The sequence below is a fragment of the Trachurus trachurus genome, assembly GCF_905171665.1.
Source record: "Trachurus trachurus genome assembly, chromosome: 12".
In the NCBI taxonomy this organism is placed as follows: Eukaryota; Metazoa; Chordata; class Actinopteri; order Carangiformes; family Carangidae; genus Trachurus; species Trachurus trachurus.
Window position 1 is genome coordinate 28,211,512 of NC_139908.1, and position 19,836 is coordinate 28,231,347.

The 19,836-nt window shown below is 42.1% G+C and overlaps 1 protein-coding gene across 1 annotated transcript in view; it reads left to right on the top strand.

Moving 5' to 3' along the window:
- Positions 1-19,836, top strand: part of cfap44 (cilia and flagella associated protein 44) — a gene marked incomplete at both ends in the record, with an annotated part of 31,619 nt that overhangs the window by 1,316 nt on the left and 10,467 nt on the right. Inside the window, 21 exons of the mRNA XM_083982959.1 lie at positions 1,247-1,409; positions 2,359-2,461; positions 2,596-2,812; positions 3,888-4,002; positions 4,084-4,248; positions 4,838-4,993; positions 5,079-5,134; positions 5,805-5,902; positions 5,986-6,080; positions 8,455-8,664; positions 9,377-9,487; positions 9,622-9,774; positions 10,932-11,132; positions 13,352-13,494; positions 14,261-14,540; positions 14,849-14,901; positions 15,127-15,289; positions 15,671-15,801; positions 17,831-18,042; positions 19,144-19,288; positions 19,449-19,626. Coding sequence (XP_083839085.1) covers positions 1,247-1,409; positions 2,359-2,461; positions 2,596-2,812; positions 3,888-4,002; positions 4,084-4,248; positions 4,838-4,993; positions 5,079-5,134; positions 5,805-5,902; positions 5,986-6,080; positions 8,455-8,664; positions 9,377-9,487; positions 9,622-9,774; positions 10,932-11,132; positions 13,352-13,494; positions 14,261-14,540; positions 14,849-14,901; positions 15,127-15,289; positions 15,671-15,801; positions 17,831-18,042; positions 19,144-19,288; positions 19,449-19,626 — 3,148 coding nt within the window. The remainder of the gene's footprint in view (positions 1-1,246; positions 1,410-2,358; positions 2,462-2,595; positions 2,813-3,887; positions 4,003-4,083; positions 4,249-4,837; positions 4,994-5,078; positions 5,135-5,804; positions 5,903-5,985; positions 6,081-8,454; positions 8,665-9,376; positions 9,488-9,621; positions 9,775-10,931; positions 11,133-13,351; positions 13,495-14,260; positions 14,541-14,848; positions 14,902-15,126; positions 15,290-15,670; positions 15,802-17,830; positions 18,043-19,143; positions 19,289-19,448; positions 19,627-19,836) is intronic.

Genomic DNA, 19,836 nt, shown 5'->3' on the forward strand with positions numbered 1-19,836 from the left:
TGTGCTGTGTAACCAGTCAGTGCCAAAGGCGCATATTTAAAGATAAATTAATTGTATTGGTACTGCCAATTCTTCATAGAATCATAGAAATTCCAAATATCAGCCGATATTATTGACCATGCTGATAATCGGTTGATCCCGAATGAACAGAGCCAGGTTGTACTCCAAATGTTCCAGAGCACTGATTAGTCCTGCATTAGAGAACTGTTCAACGTTGTTGTGTTGCCTGAGGCCCCGTCCAGACGAATTCGTTTTTTTCGAATCCGGATAAATACTTTATCGGATTGGCCTCGCGTCCACATGGATCCGGCGTTTTCGGGGGGTGAAAACGGTATTTTTTGAAAACGGGTCCCAGAGTGGGAAAATTTGAAAACGCCGCCCCAGCGTATCCGTCTGGACGGCCAATACGGACTTTTTCAGAAACGATGATGTCATGCCCCCCGCCGCTCTACCTGTAACCTGAGACACACACACACACACACTGACACACACCGCTGCAGCAGCTGCTGCACGCAGACAGTCTATGGACGTAACGTAACAACAACAACGGCCGACTCCCGTCAGGTCGCTCAGACGCTGCGGCTGAATCGCGCATGTTTAATCATCACTGATCATCATATTTACTCTGACACGACTCCCTGTCAACATTTAATCCATGTTTGAGTTTGAATACAGCGGGGGGACTTCTTCTTCTATTGAATTACAGTGGGGACTTCCCGTCTTCTTCAGCTGTCTTAAGTGTTTATGTGTGGCAGGCAGCGCTGCAGCTCCACACACACGCCTGCAGTATGTAGGTACTACAGCGTTTTGGGTCGTTTTCACTGGATCAGTGTGGACGCAGATATTTCTGAAAACGATGCCGTGTTTACGGAGATTTTTTTCAAAACGATTAAGAAAAAGATCGGATTCAGTGAAGCCGCGTTTTCGTGTGGATGGGGCCTTAGTTTGCAAGAGAAAGAGACGCATGACACCATGAGCAAGAGGAGTTGGAAGTGTAAGGTACCGGTACTGACGTTCTAATGCCAATAATTGATGATTGATGGATGCATGACTCCAGGGATAAAAGTGGTTATGTAGTATCACAACCTGTCTCTATGGGTGATTATAATACAACAGTAATCCTCCACTTACTACAATGTAATACCAGGTGCACATTCTAATGTAAGACACCTTGCAAGCCACACTGAATACATAGTAATATAATACAGTGAATTTGCTCTCGATCCTTAATTCATTTTACATCTAGTCACTCCTTTGGCTACGACAGTGGGCGCAGAGCAAACCTGCAGCTTCTGGATGACAGAACTCTGATCTTTATAGCAGGTAACCTGCTCATCCTGCTGGATGTTTCCACCAAGGAGCAGAGATACCTCCGCTCCTGCAGCGGAGGAGGAATCGGCTCCATCACGGTGAGATGTTATGTACAAGAGGTTCATGGCTGTTTGTGACATCAGAAAACACTGAAATGTCTATTTACATTTACTGAAGAATAGCTTTGAAGTCACACTTGAGAAGCTGTTTAAAGGGATAGTTCACCCAAAATTCAAATTTCACTCATTATCTACTCACCCTCATGTCGACTAAGAGCTGTGAGAATTTTCAGAGTCCTCCGTTCCTTCTCTGAGTTACGGGGGGGGTCCGTGCAGCAGTATTTGTCCATATAATGGTTGTGAATGGATACCAACTTTCTTCGTCCAAAAAGACACACCAAAAAACATCCAAATACCTCCATACTGCTCATCTGTAATGTCCCTCTTGTATTGAAGCCCAGACATGAGAAATTGTTCCGAAAAAAATTAAATAAGTCTATATTTTAAGCTTGTTTGTAGTGGAAGCTCCCAGTGTCTCGGTTCACTGCTTTTCCTGATTTGCACTGACACAGGCAGAACAATTTCTCATGTCGGGGCTTCAATACAAGAGGGACATTACAGACGAGCACTATGGAGGTATTTGGATGTTTTTTGGTGTGTCTTTTTGGACGAAGAAAGTTGGTATCCATTGACAACCATTATATGGACAAATACTGCTGGGCAAACCCCCCCGTAACTCAGAGAAAGAACGGAGGACTCACAGCTCTTAGTGGACATGAGGGTAAGTAATGAGTGAAATTTGAATTTTGGGTGAACTATCCCTTTAAGGATTCACTGCAGTATAACAAGGTACTTTGTGCTATTTTACTGAATACCTGCACAAAGTGAACACAGCACTAGTTATTTTTCAAACTGAAATTTGTCATGTAGTATTTCTAAGTAGACAATGAAAGTGGTTTTGTGTGTTTCAGGCAATTACTAGATATTACATATACTTTAGATCACAGCTAACTAATATATGTGTGTGTATGTGTGTGTGTGTGTTAAGGTACACCCTCGAAAAACCTACTTTGTTGCAGCAGAGAAAGGACACCAACCCAACATCATAGTGTATGAATATCCCTCGTTACAACCATACCGCATCCTCAGAGGTAAATGGGACCCAGTTGCAATCACTTCTGTTGTTCTACTGTTGTGTATTACTCATGTCATGGCCTCGGTGAAGGGATAACAAACCAGGCAGGGAACTGTCATGGTGGTTATCACTTAATTGTCCTGTCTTTAGGTGGCACAGAGAGAATGTACAGCTCTGTGAACTTTAACCGTGATGGGAATCTGCTGGTTAGCGTTGGTGGCGCACCTGATTACATGCTAACGCTCTGGCACTGGAGGCAGGAGGAAGTGATGCTGAGCTGCAAGGCCGTTTCTCAAGAGGTTTACCGAGCCAGTTTCTCACCGTACAACCCAGAGCTGCTCACATCATCAGGATCCGGCCACATCAAGTAAACTAATTACTGAATCACCCTCAAATCCCAGCACATCCCAATTTATCCAGGTGTTGCTACTCTAGCTTGTCCAGAGGTCAGCTTCTAGCACCTCTTAAAGGGATAGTTCACCCAAAATTGAAATTTCACTCATTATCTACTCCCCCTCATGTGGACTAAGGGCTGGGAGAAGTTTCAGAGTCCTCCGTGCCTTCTCTGAGTTACAGGAGGTCTCGGCGTAGCAGTGCATGTCCATATAACGGTTGCAAATGGATACCAACTGTCTTCGTAACAAAAAGACAGACCAAAAAACATCCAAATACCTCCATGCTGCTCGTATGTAATGTCCGTCTTGTATTGAAGCCCCGAAATGTGAAATTGTCCCGAAAAAATTAAATAAGTCTATATTTCAAGCTTGTTTTTGTTTTGTTTTCTCGAAGCTCCTCTTCCTGGTTCGTCAAATTTGGACGAACAGGGAAGAGAAGCTTCCGCTACAAACAAGCTTGAACCATAGACTTATTACATTTTTTTCGGGACAATTTCGCATTTCGGGCTTCAATACAAGACGGACATTACATACGAGCAGCATGGAGGTATTTGGATGTTTTTTGGTGTGTCTTTTTGTTACGAAGACAGTTGGTATCCATTTGCAACCGTTATATGGACATGGAGACCCCCTGTAACTCGGAGAAGCCACAGATAACTCTGAAACTTCTCCCAGCCCTTAGTCGACATGAGGGTGAGTCGATAATGAGTGAAATTTCAATTTTGGGTGAACTATCCCTTTAAGTTCAATATTTGACATTTTTATTTGTGTAAAAATGTTGACAAGAAAAGTATAAAAATTATTTTACACTTGTTGTCATTTAAACTTTTATTGGCAGCCAGATGATAATAAGACACGATCAAATGAATCATAGTTTTACACTTTGTAATGTGACTATTCCAGGTTAGAGTCAGTGACTTCCTGCAGTCTTGTCATTACCAGTGCACAGCTCCCTACAGCTGTCACGTAAATGAACTGCAGATGTTGAATTATTCCCCTATGTTGTTCATATAACGTGAAAATATTGTCTCTCCTTCTGATTATCAGGTTCTGGAAAATGGCCAGCACATTCACAGGTACTAAATTGCAAGGGCTGATGGGACATTTTGGAAAGACTGCAGTGACTGATATTGAGGGCTACGTGGAACTTCCTGATGGAAAGGTCAGTGTGTATAAAATGTATCAAACAAGATCGAAGTGTGTTTCCAGCTGTGTTTTCACCTCACTCTGTGTCTTCTTTCAGGTGGTGTCTGGAACTGATCGGGGCAACATGTTGCTATGGGATGGAAATGCCATTAAGGTGGAGATTTGTCAAAAGGACGGACGCAGCTGCCACGCTGGGATGGTTCAGCCATTTGTCCTTGACGATGGACAGCTGATGACGATTGGCTCTGATGGAGCTGTCCGGGTAATATTCTTTTTCCATGGTCAATGTTTCCACATTACTGATGATTTTTTTTTATTTTGAGCCATTTTGGACCAATTGATGGCAGCAGTCTTCATTGCTTACAATAACTTATTTAATAGCTAACATGTATTTATTATGTGTTTTGTTGTGTTTTTCTAAGAACTCAGTAATGTCCTAAACCGCTGGGTACTAACATTTAGACAATTTCAGCAGATCAGATGCACCAGCAGTGCTGGATACCAAAAACACTGGCAGATTAAGTCTACACACACACAAAGACACACAAACACACACAGGCACATAGAATTATATGACAAATATGTGGATATAAACTGTTATAATTAAAGAATTACAGGGAAGGAAAGAAATATTTAGGCTAAAGAAAAATTGGCTGATTAGATGATTACAGATTTGGATGTACTGTATATAGAAATTAGACAAATCACAACAGAAGTTAGGAAATCTGATTTAGATTTTGAAGAGATGGTTGATTCTTTATCACATTCCTAGTAACACTGACTGAACAGGGAAGATCATGTGCCTGTACACTCAGCATGACTTTGTAACAAACTCCCTCTGCCCCGTCCAGGGTTGGGACTTCGAGAGCATCGATGCTGCCGACAGTAGCATTGACTCCAGCATTTTTGAGATTGAGCCCATGAATGAGGTGATGGTTGGACACAATGTCTGCCTCTCCTCTGCAGTGAAGAGCTCCCTGCCCGACTCCTTCATCTGGTTTGCTCAGGTCGGTGGACAGATGTGACTTATTAAACCCGTTTGTTTTACATGATCAAGTCTTAGTTCAATCTTGATATGGTCTTGCACTGTAGGATTCCAATGGCGCCATCTGGAAGCTGCATCTTTCCTCCATGGCAAGTCACTATTTGTGTGTTTAAATACCCATTCAATGTCTTGAATAAAACAGAAATCATACCATGTAGCGCCACATTATGTAATAACGTAATACATTTTCCTTTTTCTTTTTTTAAAATATATTTTGGGGCTTTTTATTGCCTTTAATCAGTATAGAGACAGGAAATGGGGAGGCAGAGGGGGGGAATGACATGCAGGAAAGGGCTGCCCAATGCGGGATTTGAACCGGGGCCAACTGCAGTGAGGACTGTAGCCTCAACATGGGGCAGCAGCTCTACCAAGTGAGCTAAACGCCAGCCCATGTAATACATTTTCACCACATGATGTAATAACGCTGCAATTTGTAATAACTTGTTACAAAATGCACTGAATTGTTACAAAATGCAGGTGTTGCACTTTTTTTTATTATGTAACAAGTTATTACAAAATGCGGCAAAGTTTATTACACATTGTGTTCAAGAATTTTATTACAAAATGTGGCAGATTACTACAAAATGTGGCGTTATTATATCATAAGGTGAAAATGTATTACATTATTACATAATGTGGTGTTATTACACAATGTAGCGCTACATACCATTTTATATAATATAATAAATTGTTAAAGTTGTTAATAAATTGTAAAAAGTACAGTTCACTCTCACAGCCTGATGACAGTTGATATGTTTACTGTGTGTGAAGAGCCCTGATCCAGAGTGCCTGTTTTCCTTCCATGCTGGAGCCATTCAGGGTCTGGATGTGTCTAACAAATCCTACCTTATGGCCACAACTGCACTCGACCGTAAGTCACACACACACACACACATACACGCACACAAGCACACACATGCAATAACAGATTCTGCATCGCCCCCTGCTCTCTAGGTTCAGTCAGAGTTTTTGATTTCTTGGCAAAGGCAGAACTGACTGTTAGCCGCTACAATCACGGTGGAAGTACTCTCATCTGGGCCCCACCTTTGGTAAGCGTGTTGGTACCCAGGGGGCAAACCAAAAATAACGGACACGGAGCGGTGTAAAAGGTTTGACACCAGAAATGATATCTAGGAACTTCAAGGATTAGGCTAAAACCTGGGTGGACAACCCGGTCAACTAGCTGCTGGAAAGCTACAGGGGCCAAAACTCCTCTTCGTGGGTCATTTTGCTGGCAAAATGATGTAAATGCAAATATTTAGGTACTACAATGGCATAAATAGTCAAACAACTATAAAATTTGGCAGAGAGTATCTTGACACATAGGGGGAGGCATGCCAAAAAGATTCTGGGGTTTGTTGCAACTCAATTTTAAGATATCACCCTCAACATCCCAAAAAAGACCAAAAAAAGTACTGTTCGCCTGACAAATTCTCATGAAAATTATTATTTTTCAGCACTTTATGGAGAATATCTATGCCTAACATGTATATTCATTAGATTCACATGACGTCACTGTGTTTCTGCGCCGCCATATTTGTGTCCGAATCAGGGCAATCTGGGCACAGATCACAGCGTCACGTTACCAGAACAAGTGGAGTAGTAGGAGGAAATCAGCAAGAGACCGAAAATTGACGTTATTTGAAAGATGCCAGGATTATATTGTGCTGTTGACTGTGATAGCAGTCGCCAAAAAAAACCCGGACTGCAGTTTTATCCCATCCCAAAAGACGTAAAGTTATAGGCGGAATAAATAGTTGACTGCAGGCAGTCTATCAGTGACAGCATGGGCTGTGACAAGTCTCACAAAAAGAGGGGATTCACTTTTTTTTTTAAATAACATGGATATATTGAATTCTGCATTTTGATTACTTTCCTATTAATTACTCACTGATTCTGCATTTAGGGTCTTTTATTTCTGTAGCCTATAACAGACCGTTGCTAAGTAAAAGGGGCCGTTGCTAGGGACGCCGCTCTGATCAGCAGAGCAGGGCAGAAGAACTATCAAGGATTTTTACCTTGTGTTTCATTTTTACCAGCTCTTCAGACTAATTGTGATGTTAGAAAAATGACTTGTAGCTTGTTAGAGGGAGAGTGGAGGCTCTCTGCCTCCCTCACCGCTGCTGGAACCAAACCTGCGATCAGAGCAGACAGAGCGGACGGGCCAGCGCAGTGTCACAGCTGTGACCAGCTGTGTCTGTGCCACCGCGAGTCTGTGACACAAACGTGTCCCGTAACCGTCATCTCTTATGACAGACAGGACGACATAAATGCGCACATTGTAACATTTACATGATAATTCATCAATCTACTGATTGATTATCAAAAGCTCGTTGAAAACAACTACACACGAGTCGACCGGGGGGAGGGTGAGGAGCAAACAGCGGAGAAGTGACCGGACTAATAAGGACTTTGATCAACATTACGTCTAAAATTAATTAATGAATTCATAAACTGTGTAATAAGTGGGATAATATAGAGTTTGTCTGTTGTTATAGAGATATAAACCCAGACAGGATGTATGAAACCCTGTCATTTTGTCAAGAAACTGTCATTTCCATCCTGCGGTTTGCATGCTGTCATATGAGGAGACCTGTCAAATCGGACACAAATATGGCGGCGGTCCCTTCGACGTGACGTCACTGCAACCCATGAATAGAAAATGTCCTTAATTCATAAGCTTCCATTTGAGTCCAAGATAGCCTTTCTACTAGCTACTGGAAAGCTACAGGCTGTCTCCAAACAATGCAACACCTATTGTGAAAAACTCCATGTTAACTGACATGATCAGAAAACATTCTATTCCTGGTCTCCCCAAAGTGAACAGATAGATAGAGAAGACCGTTGGCCACAGCAAGTGGGGCTTTGGAGATAGAAAGGCTATCTTGGACTCAAATGGAAGCTTATGAATTGAGGACATTTTCTATATACATGTTAAGCATAGATATTCTCCATAAAGTGCTGAAAAATAATAATTTTCATGAGAATTTGTCAGGCGAACAGTACTTTTTTTTTGTCTTTTTTGGGATGTTGAGGGTGATATCTTAAACAAACCCCAGAATCTTTTTTTCATGCCTGCCCCTATGTGTCAAGATACTCTCTGCCAAATGTTATAGTAGTATGACTATTTATGCCATTGTAGTACCTAAATATTTGCATTTACATCATTTTGCCAGCAAAATGACCCAAGAAAGGGGTTTTGGCCCCTGTAGCTTTCCAGCAGCTAGTTGACCGGGTTGTCCACCCAGGTTTTAGCCTAATCCTTGAAGTTCCTAGATATCATTTCTGGTGTCAAACCTTTTACAACGCTCTGTGTCTGTTTTCCAAAAAACTGGGATTTTGCCCCCTGGGTATGGTATGAAATCTGAATAATGCAATCATCTGTATAGTGACAGAAAACTGACCTTTGGAGTTTGTCTTTAGGTGGACCAGAGTGGAGGATTACTGGTCACAGGTTTTGAAGACGGGGTGGTCCGCTTGTTGGAGCTGTACAACCCCCAGAGACTGCATGTGGTCACTGGGCTCGGCTCCAAAGGAAACGCAGAACTGCGCCTTAAACAGGCTTTAAAACCCCACAATGCCCCGGTCACTGCTTTGGCATATGAGCGAAACGGACACATTTTAGCCACAGGGGTAAGAGGTTTTCCTGGAAAACTATGTTTAAAGGGATAGTAGCATTTTTTTAAAAAGTGGGGTTGTATGATCTACAAATAGCCCCTAAGTACTTTAATTGCAGTAGAAGACTCTCTGCACTCCTTCCGTTAGCAACGCCAGCCCATAGCCCTGCACAGAGATTTACAACATAGAGTGTTGTGAATGGACCCAAAGAAACGGCCTATTTTTGCAGCCTAAAATAGGTTTTACCTGAAAAAAAATACACAGTCCATTGTTCACTATAATATAATTTTTTCCAGCCCTTCAAAGTGCAGGAAAAACACAGTTTTTATTTGGACCTAACCAACTGCTGATTGGCGGGCGCTAACCCTGGGCGGAGGGGTATGTGAGTTGGTTGCTAAAGGGAGGAGTGCAGAGAGTCTTTTACTGCAATTAAAGTACTTAGGGGCTATTTGTAGATCATACAACCCCACTTTAAAAAAATGCTACTATCCCTTTAACTCTGTGAGAGACAGCTTGTCAAAATGCTTGTTTACTCTCATGAATAACAACTTGCTCAGTCTGGTTTTTAAAATACCCGCTTAAAGGTTTGATATGAATCTGCCACTGCTCCTAGTGTAGAGGATTTCTCTCACTTTCTGATCAAGTTTATAGACAAGGGTGACATACTGTAATGTATTATTTTACTTGGTTTTTATATTCCTGTTTTTGTTATCTTTTTGTTCGTCAGAGTTCAGATTGCACTGTGTTCTTCTTTACTGTTGGGGAAGAATATAACCCCATTGGCTTTGTCCATGTCCCTGGGCCTGTGCAGGGGCTGGAGTGGTCCCCTCAGTTCCATGTAAGTCTGTTCTCTGGACATCACTGCCCTCAGAGAAGGAAACACTGACAAATATGATTTACCTAATTCCCTTTCACCCAAATATCTCTCTGATGGAAGGTTACTATTTTGATGCCTTTTATATTTGAACCCAGAGTGAAAGCAGCCTGCTCATCCTGTGTCAGACTGGACACGTGCTTGAGGTGCAGTGTCCTGACCCAGAGGCCCAGAAGCCAACCAAAACCTTCCACCTGCCCCAGCTGCCCAGCAGATGCTTCACGTTCAGGAGCATCAAATCTGAAATCAAGGTCCTTGCTCAGTTTATCTATCAATCTATCTATCTATCTATCTATCTATCAGACTTTAAAGGGACAACGAGGAGTTTTGGAAAAGCAAAGCGTTTTCACACTACATTTATGAGCCTCCGCGCACCGTGAAATTCTTTGACCGGCGCAAGACAGACTCATGTTTTCATTCATCAAGAATTAAAGTCAGAGGTTCAAAGAGGTTCAGATACCGTCGTAGTTCCGACCATAAACGGTGATTCGGCGGCGTTATTCTCATAACTCGCCAGGCAGCGTCCGCAAAACCGAAAGTAAGGAAATGCTCCGCCACCACTAATAATAACAAAATAATGATAGAGACAAAACTATATATTTATCGAAAATGGGCCCATTAACAAGTGGTAACGTAGATTCATCCACATTAACATGAGACTTTTTTATTGTCGCGGAATTTTTCGTTCTGCCGATGGAGAAACTCCTCGTTGTCCCTTTAAATATATGATGTGTTTGGAATCTACATTATTGTTACTCATGATGTCATCAGTGGAGGCTATTGTAGTTTTCTCTAGGGGGGGGGGGGGGGGTATCAAACACCAAAATAGGCATATGAGAAGATCATTGGTCAATCACTCCCCTCTGTCCAGGACATATTTAAGAAAAGCTGCAGAAACAAATCAAATCAATTTATTTATAAAGCACATTTAACTTTAAACAAAAACTGAACTTTTACTGATCTCCAAGAAGCGCTTTCTTCTTTGAGAAGTTTAATTTGATTTGATTTGGTGGATATAGACTGTAGAACTGTCACTCTGCCGGACCTTACTAAAGACAGCTGTGATGTTATCTCACTGGCGGGGGGATTGCATTTAGCTTTGGGCGCACGCTGACATGCTCCCACCTCTTGTATTGAAGAGTAGCAAACTACATATAAATTGTATATACGTAGTATGTATGAAGGGAGCCTATAGGCAAAGATTATTGCACCCCAGAGAGGAAACACGTGACCAGTCAGTAACTTTAGACAACAGAGACATTTTAATCTACATTGTTGTTGCAGATGCCACACTACCTTATGTCATTGAATCATTTTTCTGTCCTTTTTTTCCTGCTGTCTAATGTGTTGTGTTATTTAAAATGACCATTGCATATTATGGTGTTATATTTGTGTGTTTGTGTTGCAGAGAAAAGAAGAACTTGAAAGACGTGAAGCTGTAAAGAAGAAGAAGAAGAAAGAGAGAGAAGAGAGGTTGAAAGAGCAGCCAGATGCAGAGCAAGAGGAAGAGGAGAAAGAGGAAGAACTACCAGCCATCTACATCCCTGATCCTCCAAGTCCTCTCTACTGTGGATTCTACTCACAACCTGGCCAGTTCTGGCTCTCCATGGTATACACACAAAGCAGAGGTGTCCTGTCAGTGCATAAATATGTCTCTAATGTACCTAATAACACCTAGGATGTTGGAGGCAGTTACCTCAAACCAACTGAATCAGTACATTTCTAAACACATCACATCACAATAAAGAGGGGACTTTTACAAGGAGGTCCAAGGGGTGAGGTCAGTTATATTCACGTAGCACTATATCACATCATTTGCCACAAGGGGCTTCATATCTGTACACTCTATCCATAGACCCTTGATTCAACACTACCCAAAAACATGAACTCTTCATTAAAAGAATAGTTCACCCAAAATTCAAATTTCACTCATTATCTACTCACCCTCATGTGGACTAAGGGCTGGGAGAAGTTTCAGAGTCCTCAGTGGCTTCTCTGAGTTACAGGGGGTCTCGGCGTAGCAGTGCATGTCCATATAACGGTTGCAAATGGATACCAACTGTCTTCGTAACAAAAAGACACACCAAAAAACATCCAAATACCTCCATGCTGCTCGTATGTACGAAGGAGTATTAGGGCCAGCCAAAAAAAAAAAAAAAACAGCCAAAAAAAAAAAAAAAATCCGGCGCAAGGGAAAAAAGCAAGCAAAAAAAAAAAATCCGGCACAAGAAAAAAAAAAGTCAGGTAAAAAAAAAAAATCTGGCACAAAAAAAAAAAAAATTTCAGGCAAAAAAAAAAAAAAAAACCAGCACAAGAAAAAAAAAAAGTCAGGCGAAAAAAAAAAAACTGCAGGCATGACCACGTACCACAACAAAGCGACAAGCGACTGACAGCTCTATGACAGCAGCAGAGTGACAGACAGGCTCTTGTAGTAGTATTTGTAAATACTACAAATACTACAGGAGAGGAGGAGAGGAGATAGGCCTATCCTGTGTAGTATTTGTATTTGTAAATACTACAGGAGGAGGCAGAGACCTGGATCGCGGTCCAGTCACGGAGGTGTCTCCAGTCACGTTTAGTCACGCTAAACGTTAGCTCATAACGTCTCTATGTAACTTATAAATGATTGTGTGTGTTTGTTTTGGGGGGGGGGGGGGGGGGGGGGCAGCCATAGATATGGGGGACAGCAATGAAGAACATGCATTGCTGATTGCTGTACGTTAGCAGCAGGGGTTGGACACGGAAGTGATTTGTGTGCCGATTCTGAAGTAGGACTACCGCTTAAGTTTTCTTGTTTTCATTGTCATACTCCGGCATTGAATCAAAGTTAATCGGCTTTATTGTTCACTTTTATGGCGCTGCAAAGTTTGGCAGCCTGTCTGTCACTCTGCTGCTGCCATTGAGCTGTCAGTCGCTTGTCGCTTTGTTGTGGTACGTGGTCAAGCCTCTGCATTTTTTTTTTTTTTTTCACCTGGTTCTTTTTTTTTTTTGTTCTGGATTTTTTTTTTTTTTTTTCCTGGCTTTTTTTTTTTTTGGTCTGGATTTTTTTTCCTTTTTGGCTGATTTTTTTTTTTCTTGTGCCGAATTTTTTTTTTTTGCCTGCTTTTTTCCCCTTTTCCTGGAATTTTTTTTTTTGGCTGGCTTTTTTTTTTTTTTTTGGTTGGCCCTAATACTCCTTCGTACGTATGTAATGTCCGTCTTGTATTGAAGCCGGGATTTGCCGGTGTCAGTAATCGCACTGACTCCGGTGCAAATTTCGCGAGATTTGGATGGACCAGGAAGAGGAGCTTCCGCTACAAACAAGCTTGAAATATATACTTATTTAATTTTTTTCGGAACAATTTCGCATTTCGGGGCTTCAATACAAGAGGGACATTACATACGAGCAGCATGGAGGTATTTGGATGTTTTTTGGTGTGTCTTTTTGGATGAAGAAAAGTGGTATCCATTTACAACCGTTATATGTCCCCGCTGTAACTCAGAGAAGGCACGGAGGACTCTGAAACTTCTCCCAGCCCTTAGTCGACATGAGGGGGGAGTAGATAGTGAAATTTCAATTTTGAGTGAACTATCCCTTTAACAGGGCAGCATGAACAGACAGAACAGACCAATGGAGCACAGTTATGAGATATAGCATCATGATGACAAAACTATTCTGTAGATAGTAAACATTGTCCATGATTTACAACTCTACATCGCTGCCCTCTTACCACCAGCCTAAAAATGACTAGTAGCTGATGAAAGGATGTTTTAACAGCTGATAAAAGTGACATTATCCAGGAATGAGATCTAAGGGCAGATTGTTTCTCTTTTCTGTCTCTTGTGTAGGGAGGCTACGACTCAGGTTTCTTGTATCACTGTAAGTTCTCTGAGAAGCAGGATGAGGATCCAGATCAGCGGCAGGATGAGCCCTTTGACTTCAGACCTGTTGACAACACAGATGATGATCCTGTTCGCTCCATCACCTTCAGGTAGCTGGAGGGAAAACAAACAAATCAGTATTCTTTTAACTTCACATATTAAAGGGATAGTTCAACATTTTGGCAAACTGGCCCATTGCCATAATCGCTATAGTCATAGCAGTAGGTTTGTTACCTTTAATTGACAGTGTAAGCTATTTTTAGAACGCAGAGCCATGAGCTGCTCAGAGCTACGCTACGGAGGCTCATGGGATTTCTTGGTTTCCCTCATCAAACTCATCAAATACACAATCCAACAACTCCACAACGCTCTGGTGGACAAGTTGTGACCTGCACATTCACCACGCTATGAGATAATAACACAACGTTACCAGACAGAGTTGTTTTAGAGGGAAATTCATGCAAAACCGCTGATGCGCGTTGCGTTCAGGGACAGTTTTTCAGCAAGCAGACTCTGTCTTTACCTCGAAAACGGCTTCGTAACGTTCCATTATTATCTCATAGCGTGGTGAATGTGCAGGTCACAGCTTGTCCACGAAAGCGTTTTAGATTGTGTATTTAATGAGTTTGATGAGGGAAACCAAGAAATCCCATTCGCCTCCATAGCGTAGCTCTGAGCAGCTCGCGGCTCTGCTCCGCCGTTCTAAAAACAGCTTGCACCGACAATTAAAGGTAATGAACCTACTGCTATGACTATAGGGATTATGGCAATGAGCCAAATTTGCTAAAATGTTGAACTATCCCTTTAAACTACAACAGCATCATGTGTTTAAGGTGGAAGTCGAAATATTCAACTTGGTGCGTTGTTGTCTCATAGTTCCAACAGGCAGCTGATGTTCCTTGGCATGCACTCTGGTACCATTAGAGTTTACCTGCTGGAACCGGCTGACCACAGCCTCACCTCCATGCAGGCCTACTGGTCTCTCAGTGTCCACGACAACCAGTACGGACACCTGCGGCACATTCGCTGTAGCCATGACGACCTCTTTGTGCTGACTGCAGGAGATGATGGGAACATCTTCTCCTTCAGTCTGCTTCCTCCAGAAGAGTTGCAGAAAAGCCTCCAGAGAAAAAAGGCCAAGGTTCCTTCACCAAGGGTCAGTACACATCTTATTAACACTTTGTTTTCACACTTCTTTATCTATTCAAACAAACAAATTAAAACTGAATTAAAAAGGAATCTGCCTGTGCTGTCAAGTGTTAACCCAGGTATCACAGCTTTTACATGTTTTTGATGGAGAAAAAAAAGATTATTATTTTCTTTTCTTTTTTTTACAGAAAAAGCAGGGCACCATTATTAATGGCATGTAAAAACAAACAATATAGTGCCTGTTGCAAACTGGAAGACCGAAGCCTAAAATCCAATATAAAGTTGCGCCATTTTGTTCACATGTTATTCCAACAGGTAGGTCTTGACAAAGCGGGGGCTCAGGACATTGTGGACTCGGCAGCTTACAGGTGAATACAAAAGCACTCTTTAGCAATAATTTGGCCTCTTTCTTGTCTTACTCTGTGCAGCTACCGTGTTTTTTCTCAAGTAGACAACTGTACTGTATTATTATTCATATGAAAGATTTTTTTTCAGTTACCACTTCAGAAAATACATGCTAGTGTTCTTGGGGTTGCTCTGACTCCAGAAAATGTTGAAAGTTCCTTCAACCCCACTTTCTTCCCTGCCCTCAGCATAGAGACAGCTAAACAGAAACTAGAGAAGGACCGTCTGCAGCGGGAGGCCGAGTTGAAGATAGCAGAGAAGCAAAAGAAGCTAGCCGAGCTCCAGAAGAAGTTTAAAGAGATGGTGGATATAAACCAGAGTCTGCCTGAGCATGTTCGCTTGAAACCTGAGGTACACACACACACACCTGGATCAAATCCACTGGTCGAAAAGTTCATGCTGTTTTCCACTGTAGCTGCTCTGATTCTGTTTCAGAACACCACTAAAACCTAGAGATTCACCTTAAGACACAGCAGAAGTGAAAAATCAGTGTTTCATATGTCTTATAACAGCTGACTATGACCACCTCTACTCACAGGCAAAACGATTAGTGTGGTTAATTGCACTGTTATTGTTATTTTTAGTATTCCTCACTCTCTTTATACAGTATGTTTGACAATATACCGGACTGATGGAAAGTTGTCTCCATCTTACAGTTCAAATTTTTTTTATCTCAGGTAATCAGAAGTAGGTTAATCAAGATGCTTTTCATCATGGTGTGTGTTTGTGAAGGAGCTGCAGCTGGACCAGTGTTTTAGCAAAGAGGCAGAGAAGGAGAAGTCCCAGCGGGTGATGGATGTCAGAAAGCAGCTGGCCTGGGAGGAGGAGCACGCCCACATATCACACAGCAAATTACAGGACTGGTACTGACATCATTTGACTTTTTTCTTTTTTTTTTGTCAGATGTTTCCTCATCAGTAATGAACTCAGTTATTTAATTAGTAGTGTGTAAATAAGAGGGGCCAGCAATTAAAGGAAACAAAAGACACACAACATTAGTTAAAAAGAGGGCATCACAACCTTATCAATTCATGATACATACGGAACAAACACTCTCAAACAGACCACAATACAATACAGCAAACAGGAGCAAAATCTAGTGCAGCCACGAGTGCTTTACCTTCCCCCCTTGCACCCTGTCCTTCTACGGGAGCCTTAGTGGGACAGAAAACCAGCATCTTTCCTTCCAATTTGTCCAGCAGTGCGATCACTGTTGGTACAAAACTATCTCTGTGGCACTTGGTGCTTCCCTTAAAGGTACATTGTGTAGGAATTCCTCCCATCTAGCGTTGTGGTTGTATATCGCAAGCAACTCAATCGTATTTTTCATGCTGCATTCACGTGAAATTGGGCAGACGGCAGACGGACGACAGCCGCTGCATGTAACGGCATAAACAAGCCTCTATGTAAACAAGTGGTCCGTCAGCACGAGGCAAAACAATACACGTGACGATATGTTGTCATGGCGATGTCGCATTGTTTACCTGACCCACGTTTTACCGGCTTTCTCTGGACTTCTGTGACTAAAATGACATCTGGTTTGTTAGCGACGGCCGTCTGCCCGACTGCAGGTGAATGCAGCATCAGTGTAACGCTCCATTCCTCCTCACTGCGTTACCACGGTGACTTTTCACAGACGCCACCTCGACCTGAGCCGACAGCTCCGGTGTCTCCGCTGAGTTTCCGTGGTTTCCTACCGTCACGCTGCCACTGAACGTAAAAACATGGAGACACCACATGGCAGCAGCACCGAGCTTACCCGCTCCATGGAGATATGAATGATATGAACGGCTCATTCAGAGCTGAAAGGAACACTTCACTTTGTTGATGGGGCTGATTACTTACTGATAAAAACTAGTCTGGCCTGACGGAAGTGTGTTGCTGTGATTAGCCTCTGATTGGTCGGAACCACCCGGCGAAAGTCCCGCCTCCGTGCTGCAGCTTTCACAGTCGCCCGGTAAAGGGAAACATCCACAAACAACAACAGGAACCGAACCATGGATCTATTATACATCCGTGTCTTGAACTGAACAGAGGAAGAAATATCCGTCAGCGGTTGTCAACCGCCGTTAAACCCAACAAAAGAATAAATAACCGTCAATGGTTGCCGGCCATCGTTACACCGCGGACCCAAATCCAGGTTCCAACCGGCAATATTTTGCAAGCGCACCGTTGCTACGGCGCCGACCGCAACGATCGTGACTGGTTGAAAAAATTCCAAACGGCTGGAGCGTTTTTTTCTCTGATCGCAGAATCATAGGCGGACCAGCCAGACTCTTCTTCTCTGGAGGAGGGTCTGGCGAGCGAGACTAATGAAAAACAGACTTTTGAACCAAATAATCGATTTTCGTGAATAGATAACAGGAGAAGTTACACAACGTCCCTTTAGTGACCACATTTGACCAATGACCCACCTATAAGCCCACTGCTTTCTCTGGCACAGACGGGTCACTGAACCAAGAGACAAGGGAAAAGGACAACACAGATTCAGTAAAAGAGTGTTGCAGTGGTCACATCAATGTTGAAATGGGACAACTTTCTTAGGAGGGACTTTTTTGCAAACTCTCACAGTTGTTCTTAAAGGTTAATGTGGCGTCAACGACTGTCCCAAGAGGGTTACAGGCCTTTGATGATTGTGGAAGAAACTTTGTACAGTAATGAAAAATCACATTCTTTGTTTCGGATACATTTTACTCTAAAACTCAATAAAAGTATTGATGACCAAAAGTAAGGGTGAGGGGACACAGCCAGTAGTGGAGCATGGTGACTTTTCTGAACTTGGGATTTTGATTGAATTGTCATTTTGCCCTTGTATGTACAAAGTCAGCTAACCAGTTGAGGTAACCAGCCTCCAACCAAAATGAAACACTTCTTTGTGTTATTTGTTTGCAGGTTCAAGGACTCTCTAGAGGCCAACGTGGTCACTGTGATCGGCATCCACAACAACCACAGAGTCTCTACCTATCGTTTGCCAACGCTGGCCGAGCCTTCAGCCCAGCTCAAACATCAGAGCAAACACAGCCAGCTTGACATTGACAGAAACGCTGCAACAGAACGGAGGAAATCCAGAGCCGAGCCGGCAAAAGACAGCAGTAGGATAGAAGGTACGAAAGAAGGAAGTAGGTGTTTGTGTGTTTGTTTCAATAGTATATGGCTGCAGACCCGGAGACCTGCACAGTCAGACCCCCGCACTTGTGGACCCGCACTTTCAGATCCCTTAATGCCACCTAGTGGTTGACTGTAAATTTGCAACTGCATAGTCTGGATCCGCACTATGTTTTTTTGACAGGGCAAAATCCAAACAAAACGGCAAGATCTAATTGTTTGTGAACAACTTTTTTTAATAGTCTATAATGAAATAAAATGCTTTTAAATGTTCTATTGGATGGGGTTACTATTGGTTTTGGATACAGATATGACAGATACGAAATATGGACAATATGGATGGCAGTAGGAACGTGAGTATCGAACGCGAATCACATTGTTCGTTTAATGTCATTAAAGTTTTTGTCGAAAGTGTATGTGTTGTTATTTCATTTGATTGGTTATAGTAGTTATCACTGTGTATTGTCTTGTCCTGTGTTGCTATATATGTTTGTTTTTCACCCGTCTTACACACTTTCACACTTGTATTGTTTATCACCTGCATTGCACTATAAATATAAAAAATAAAAAATAAAAAATAAATAATGTTATGAATTAAAAAAAAAAGAAAAAAGAAAATGTATGTGACAGTGTGGGCCAATGTTTCCACAAAAATATGACATTTCATATTTTATGAACACGTTGGCCCACATATAGCCTATAATTTTATTTCTGTTTAATTTAAGCACACAGTATGAAAAGTATCTCGGTTTCATTAACTTAAACAAAATGTGCCGGCCAAGCGAGCTTCCAAAAAGATAATTGTAAACTTATTATAGTCAAACGGTCGTTACACTGTCAGATACATTTTCAACAAGAAGTTTTATGACATTAAACGAACAATGTGATTCACGTTCGATACTCACGGGCCTACTGCCATCCGTATTGTCCATATTTCGTATACATTAGGCCATCTGTATCCATTAGCATACAAAACAGGTGGCGCTGTAGCAAAAAAAACAAGGGGTATGAATGTGCGGGTGCAGGTCTCTGGGTCTGCAGACACATGCTTCATTTGTTTCACCTGTCAAATATCACCATATCACCTGTGTGTTCTCCAGAGGAGGAGGTAGTACACCCTAAACTGGCTCGTGCAGCGGGGGTTAAATTAGGAGATCGGCAAGTGGAGAGGCTCCGAAAGGCTGCAGAGAAAGCTGAACAAGCTCGAGCTAAAATAGAGAAAAGGAAGCAAGAATGGGAACAACTGTGAGTGTCATGATCAGCAACATTACCTCTTTACTAATTAAAGATATGTGACATTTGTGCTTCATGGTGTTCCCTGGATTCTCTGGACTATAATGAAGTGAAGCAATGCAAACAATGCAATGAAAGAAAAACTGTGATGCATTTATGATCATTTATTCAGATACGCAGAGGAGCCAGATGAAGGCTGTGAGGATCCGCTGGACGTGCAGGCCATCCATGAAGCCAAGGAGAAAATCGGAGACTTAAAACTGAAGTCAGCCAAAGACTTCATGGTTCCCAAACAGCTGAGAATGAACACTGACAGCAAGAGGGCCGAGCTGATTCGCCTGGAGGAAAATGTACACACCTACACCTACACATACACAAAGACATGTGCTCATAGATATCTGAGCTAATTCACAGTATGAACTTCTCTTAGTGATATATAGTAATGATTTATGGTTGTTCCTCTGCTGATGGTCTGGATTCATAGTGACCAGTTAAAAGCTTCTGTGTTGACTGAAAAAATAAATCACCCTCAAAGCAAAAATTATTCAAATCTGGATGCA